At 35.6% G+C, this 7,500-nt stretch overlaps 1 protein-coding gene across 3 annotated transcripts in view; it reads right to left on the bottom strand.

The window, feature by feature from the left end:
* The window catches only part of LOC135203672 (tubulin alpha chain-like), a 147,333-nt gene that overhangs the window by 47,062 nt on the left and 92,771 nt on the right, over positions 1-7,500 (bottom strand). The window contains exon 1 of one of the 3 annotated variants that reach the window (XM_064233560.1): positions 1,606-2,019. The exons of the other annotated variants lie outside the window; for them this stretch is intronic. Coding sequence (XP_064089630.1) covers positions 1,606-1,623 — 18 coding nt within the window. The 5' untranslated portion in view covers positions 1,624-2,019. Of the gene's footprint in view, positions 1-1,605; positions 2,020-7,500 lie in introns of those variants that run through there. 3 annotated transcript variants of the gene reach the window in all.

Genomic DNA, 7,500 nt, shown 5'->3' with positions numbered 1-7,500 from the left:
ATACATTTATCAAAATGTAAATCTGTTACAAATAATCTCTCTCTCTCTCTCTCTCTCTCTCTCTCTCTCTCTCTCTCTCTCTCTCTCTCTCTCTCTTGTAACTTAGTAAATGTTACACTTTTATCAAAAGGTACATCTGTTACAAATATCTCTCTCTCTCTCTCTCTGTACACACACACACACACGCATACACACACATACACACCGAGCTTAAATGGTAACTTGGTAAATGTTACACATTTATCAAAAGATACATGCCAATTTTACACATTTATCAAAAGGTATATATCTGTTACAAATTCTCTCTCTCTCTCTCTCTCTCTCTCTCTCTCTCTCTCTCTCTCTCTCTCTCTCCACACGAACTTCTCAAAACGCCGAACCAATTTTGTATTTCTCATCCATAATCTTTCTACATCATCCTATTTCACAGTCACAGTTTCAGCCATTCTTCCTGCACATAAACAACGAGAGTTAAAATCGTCAGGTTCCAGTTTATTTCTTCTTTTTGTATAAAAATGTTCATAATTCAATTCCGCTTCTTTCTGCTTTTCTTCTTCTTTGCATTATCATTAACTAATGGTCAGAACCAAAAGGCTAATAAATTGCACAGCAGGCTTCCAAAATTCTTCTAAGTGACTCATAGGAGATGACAAATAAAGATAACACATACATACAGGTAAAAAATAAATCAAAATACATAAATAAATGGGTGGTAATACACATGTAAACAGCAGTTCTGTTAGAAATACTATGCAATGACGTATGGTATTCTGCCAGTATTACAACTGCACCCGAACTCATTTTCCAGACTTACATACACCCCCTTAACCTTACTTTGTCTAACATTCACTTACGCGCACTTTTTAACCAGTCTCTGCAATTTCTTCTAACTGTAACCAACTACCGATGTATCATCTGTAAACACCAGTCACTCCTGACTCCACTTAAATCTTGCATCTACATCCCCTGTCCTTTCACTGAACACTCTCATTTGTCGGCCTTGAAAATATTGACATAAAACCCTTCTACACACTCAACAAGTTAGATTCTAAGCCATATACATCCTCAATATCCACTATAAAGAATCTGGTAATTTAATCATAGGCTTTCACTATACTCTATTTTTTTCCATCTGTCCATCCGCCTGTGGTAAACGTTTGCGCATGGTAACACTGCGCCACGGGCTTTAAATAATATCCTATTTCGAATATTAACGGTGTAATTCGTATACAGTAAATTATTAAAACACTTTTCAGTTGCAAATGTACACCCAGATATCCTTTTATTTACCTAAAACTTACACATAGCGTTACTATTTAAAGCCCAGGACGCAGTATTACCATGCCAAAACACCACAGGCGGATGGACAGATGGAAAAATACGGAGCATAGGTCTAAGGACACTTCTGCTTACAGGTCTTTGACGTCCTTGAAAAATTATTTGTAAGCCTAATTATTACAAGTTACCCTTACAATCACCTTTATTAATTTTCCCTTTAACTGCGTGTGAGAGAGAGAGAGAGAGAGAGAGAGAGAGAGAGAGAGAGAGAATTAACATAATTAAATATACGTACACTCCAATTTAGTAGTGTTAGCCTATACTTACCTTATTTTTCCCAGGCATTATGACGCTGAATTTTCGAGAGTGGGTTTGGCAGTAGATGTTAGTAGAGCAATGATTATTCCTTTCCAGCGGAATGGAGTCACAAGCATTAATAATTCCAATCCAAAATTATCACAGTGTTACGCGACAAAAGTTCCCGCAAATGAGAAAAAAAAAAGTTAATCAGAACATTGAGATTAATTCACGATAAGTGGTAAGTTAAATGTGAGGGCAGCGTGTTAGTAAATGTAAAAGTAATCAAAAATAAAATTTATAAACAATAAAAACAATGCGTGTTTTTGTGCGTGCTGGTAGAGCGTCTCAGTGGGTCTAGATACTGCACCGCTTGCACACACAGCGGCCGGGACGGTTGCAGCTAACGAACTGAGCCTCTCCTTCATCCAGTCCTCCCGCCTTCTCTCGTCTTTGCCCTCTTGCTGTGCAACTTTGGTACCTAATATGGCAGTATTTCCCAGCCCGCCGTCAATAGGAAACACTACCTGCCTTCCCCTAGATGCTCCTTTGCATCTCGACCCGAGAAGAGATAGAAACCTCGATGGACATACGGGGTCAATGTGCAGACGGAGATGTACCAAAGCGAAAGCTAGACTCATGTTTTCTTGTTTCGGCGGGAAAACGTTATGTATTGACGTTTCGTTAGGTAGCGACTGCTGCATCTGGCGCGCTAAAGGATTTCCTAGGGTGAATCCTTAAATTATTTCAAGAAATTCGTCATAAATTTCTTGAAATTAAAATATAAGGATGAAAATTGATAACAACTAGGAAATCCATTTCAAATTTGCTGACTGCGCTACCGGGGTCGAGAAGCGTCTTAAATCGGGTGGGGAAAAAATCGGGTCAAGTGGATGGAAGGAAATCAGAACGCGAATGTGAAAGCTATCATTTCAAAAAAATATATTACGAAAACTTTGCAAGATAATACTTAGAACGGTTGTACTGAAGAACATATCTTGTCATAACATCAAAATTTATCAAAACCCATTTAATATCTTAGGTAAAATCATGTTTAGAGTTTTTGGAAAATATGATATACTGAAACAATCTACACAAACAATAACAATAACCTTCAGTACTGTTATAAGGCCAAGAAATAATTCTCTCTCTCTCTCTCTCTCTCTCTCTCACCGAAGGTGTAGTGTCCAAACTATATGAAATAGTGAATCTTAATTTATATATATATATATATATATATATATATATGAAAATATATATATATATATATATATAAGGTCAATTAACATCTCATTATTTACTTAATAGTATTAAGGAACGTTAATAATATTAATTATATTAAGATGATTAACAGGAGCTCTTACCGTTCGTAGCAGGAAAGACCTGCTTGAGACAGAACGCTGACCTGCAACAGGAATGAAATCCGTTCCCATGGCTATTTGTTGCTTATCAAACTGCCTATTTTTTCAGTAGCTAACTGTCTATTAATAATTTTTTGCTTTCTTTTAAATATATGTATAGTTCTTTTATAGCTTGAAAATAAAAGGAAAATACTCAATAAGTGGTATATAAATATAGAAACTTATTACTAACAATAATAAAAATGCCGAATTATCAAACCAAATAATAGATTAGGATAAGAGGAAGAGGACGGATCGAAGAAAAATCTAAAAAGGCCTTCATTACGAGAGAGAGAGAGAGAGAGAGAGAGAGAGGGCGGTCAAGGTTGGCCTATTCTTTTAAGAGTGGAGAAGTAGGTATTCAGACTAAGATGTTCTCAAGTGTGCCTGAAGATTCCTTCCCTCGAACATCGATCTGGCGTCACAAGAGACAGGGGTTCACTTGAAAAATATTTAATACCTGCAATTTAGACATAGGGAATTTTGGCTTAATAATTAACAATCTCTTACATCATGATGTAGTTTTTTTTTTTTTTAAGAGAATTTGGGCATAATAATTAAAAATCTTATATCATTATGTAGTTTTTTAGAGGGGGAGGGTTGGGGGGAATTTTGGCATAATAATAAAAATCTTATATCATTATGTAGTTTTTTAGAGGGGGAGGGGGGAATTTTTGGCATAATAATTAAAAATCTTATACATTTATTATTATTATTATTTTTTTTTTTTTTTAAATTCAGAGGCTGAGGAACGACTAACCATTGGCCCTACTTAGTCCATCCGAAATAAATAAACGGACGGATGATTAAGAAATCGGAAGCACGGAGAGAATCCCGCAGCCTAGTAGTGCATGGAAAGAAATCACTTAAAGTTAAGGTAACTATCTGTCTGCGCATTTTTCCAGCCGATATTCGCGTTTTGAATTAAGAAAAAAAAATCGGAAAGTATACACCATAGAGTGAGTTTGCACACTGAAATTTGTGAGTCTGTATATGAAATATATGCAAATATATAAAATACATAAAATTGTAACATAAATAAGTACGAATTGTATCAAACGCGTAAACTTACTTTTAGCAGTGTGGAGGTACCACGTTCTTGAGAGAGAGAGAGAGAGAGAGAGAGAGAGAGAGAGAGAGAGAGAGAGAGAGAGAGAGAGAGAATCCTGATCATTCCAAGACTTCGGCATGAAGACACCGACATTTATAGTACGACCTTCATCTTACGATCGGATATACAAAAAATAAACAAATAAAAACAAATAAATAAAAATCTTGGCTTCAGTACACACACTAGAGCACAATAATCTAAGAACGAACATTTGTGTTTTTTATATGAGTGAGTTGATTTTAAAACTGCTTTTTTTTTGGAATTGTATCTAATATAAATATATTAAGATACAATCCCCAAAAATAATTCTGAAATTATTAATATATACGCTTGGCATCTGACTGATAGACTTGTTTTTTTTATGAAACAAAATATTAACATGAGCCATGTTGAATTTAGTATACAGGGGTGTATATATATATATATATATATATATATTATATATATATATAAAACCTGTATATTAAATTCAACATGGCTCATGTTAATAGTTTGTTTCATAAAAAAACAAGTCTATCAATCAGATGCCAAGCGTATATATTAATAATTTCAGAATGATTTTTGGGGATTGTATCTTAATATATTTATATTAGATACAATCCCGAAAAAAGCAGTTTTAAAATAAACTCACTCATATAAAAAACAAAAGTTAGTTCTTAGATTAGTTGTGCCCTAGTGTGTGTACTGAAGCCAAGATATATGGTAGCGAAAAAAAAAAAAAATTCATACATAATTGTATTCAAATCACGCTGTGCAGAAAACGGTCAAAGCTACCAGTTACTTTTTTTTGCGTTGTATTGTACACTAAATTGCGATCATTTTGATATATAATACATTGTAAAACAATAAAAGCAACACCGGAAAAATATTATCACAAAATGATGTACGAATTCGTAACGAGCGGACGTAAAAAATGTTATTTTCAAAAATTCACCGTTAATTCTAAATAATGTTCTAGAGACTTCCAATTTGTTTCAAAATTAAGACAAATGATTGAATATTATAAATAAATAAATAAATAAAATGATTAAGATTCCAAAGTAAAGTCAGTCTATCGTGAAGAGAAACGAGGCTCATGAACATCATCCCAGTATTTAACAAATGTGTCAAAAAATATATTGGTCGTTTGTGTCGAAATGCAGTTTGCCAAATAAGGCCCGAGTGCGGCTGTTCCCTTAAGATTCATGCGAAAACAGGTGTCAAAAATAATTAAGGTTCCTTTTTGGGGCTCTCAGGTATTTCCTGGACAGGTAGTCCGGTAGGTTGCTGCAGATGGGTAACCTCACGAGATGATATTAGTTCATTAGTCATTTTAGGAACTAATAAATGAACAGGAAATTCAGTCAGCAAATCAACACACACACACACACACACATATATATAAAATAAAAAATAAAAGGAGTCCATCAAAACGCCAAAATATAGAGAGAGAAAATACTATATTTCAGAGACTGCTGGCTCCCTCTTCAGGTAGATGAATGAGAAAGGTTACAGAAAAGGTGGTATTTTATACAGGTAAGCCAAATTAGGTCACTCCCACTGATAATCTTCCTTTAATACTCTTAAGCATTTTGGAAGTGCTGTGTGTGTGTGTGTGTGTGTGTGTATGTTTATATATATATATATATATATAATATATATATATATATATATATATATATATATATATATATATATATATATATATATATATATATATATATATATATATATATGCATTAACCTGCAATTGTCCTTTAATATCCAATTCGCTCTACCTCGGAAATAATATATTTTTATATATGTGAGTTAACAAAGGGGAATTTTTTAGTTGATAACTTCGTTGTCTCATGGGCTCGGACCACGAAAGACAAGAACTTGAGACTTATACATCAACATTCATGTATACATTTACACACACACACACACACACACACACACACACACACACACATATATATATATATATATATATATATATATATATATATATATAATATATATATATATATATAATCTGAAAACCCAACGCGTGCAGCCTAAGAAAGAGTCCGGCAGATTATGCCAACATGTCCCGTCATTCCACGACAAGATATCCAAGATGGATTTGGCTGAAAATTGTCTAGATAATTCCTATGTCTCTCCAACGGCGATGAGGAAAGTAGAAGCCGCGGCCGAGAGAGATTTCTCCTAATTCTTTATCATTATCTTCGGCTTGATCTCGAGCTGCGTGAAGCAGGTTGGGGGAATCGAGAGAAATTGGGGGAAGTTACATTGGAGACACGAACTATTTTATGGGAACTCCTTCCGTATAGGAAATTATACTACGTTAGGAACACTTGATTATTTTAGGGAACTCCTTTCGTATGGGGAATATGTTACTTTAGGGACACTGACGATTTTAGGGAAACTCCTTTCGTATGGGAAATTATGTAACGTTAGGGACACTTGACTATTTTAGGGAAACTCCTTTCTCATGGGAAATTATGTAACGTTAGGGACACTTGAATATTTTAGGGAAACTCCTTTCTCATGGGAAATTATGTAACGTTAGGGACACTTGAATATTTTAGGGAAACTCCTTTCTCTAGATTAGTGCAAATAAATGTTAGGTTAAACATCCTAATGTTTACATTCCTGTTATGATTTATGTTGATGATTAATTTTCACGTCAAGATCAAGAATCAAACAAGTTCAATTGATACTGAATAAGCACTATACTATTCCAAGGATTCATCTCAAGTTAATCAATGCATTATCATCCTAATCAGCCTAGAAATGAATCTCAACACCACTTTAACTTCATCTTGTCATTAACAAAACTACACGAAAGAACAGGATAATAAATCTGACACACAATTTGACGCCAGACGTAATCAGCGTTATTTTCAAAATTACATGAGGGTGATTACACGCACGAACTGCACCCGAGTTTGTTATTTGAAGATAACATAAAAGCAACGTTCCTCTCTTTTAATAAGAACAGGGAAGTATGAATGCAATAATGCAAGCATGCATGCACTGCGCTCATGACCAATTGGACTGAAACCTGTTCTGGGGGAAAATAGGCCATGGTAATGGGAAGACAGGAGGAGGCGGGGGTAGGAACAGGGGTTGGGGGGGGGTGGGGGGGGGGAAACAGAAAGGGAAATGGAAAGGGGGGTGCGAAAGGGGGAGAGAGAGGAGGGGGGAAAATAACAGAGAATGGTAGGGAACTTGGATAGTAGATGGGTAGGGGGATGTGATCGAAGGGAAGGGCGGGGGGGGGGTCGGGGGGGGGGGGGGGGGGGGAGTGGTCAAGACTAAGGTACTGAGGAGAAAGATGGAAACAAACGGGTAGGGAAAAGGGTGAAAGAGCCTCTCTCTCTCTCTCTCTCTCTCATCATAGACCCTGAGGGACCGTCTGCGTTTGCCAATCCCTCCCTTCCCCCCCAC

This window comes from Macrobrachium nipponense, chromosome 36 (genome assembly GCF_015104395.2).
Source record: "Macrobrachium nipponense isolate FS-2020 chromosome 36, ASM1510439v2, whole genome shotgun sequence".
Classification (NCBI taxonomy): Eukaryota; Metazoa; Arthropoda; class Malacostraca; order Decapoda; family Palaemonidae; genus Macrobrachium; species Macrobrachium nipponense.
Note: the sequence above shows the minus strand (reverse complement) of the source record. Positions and strands in the feature narration are given on the sequence as shown.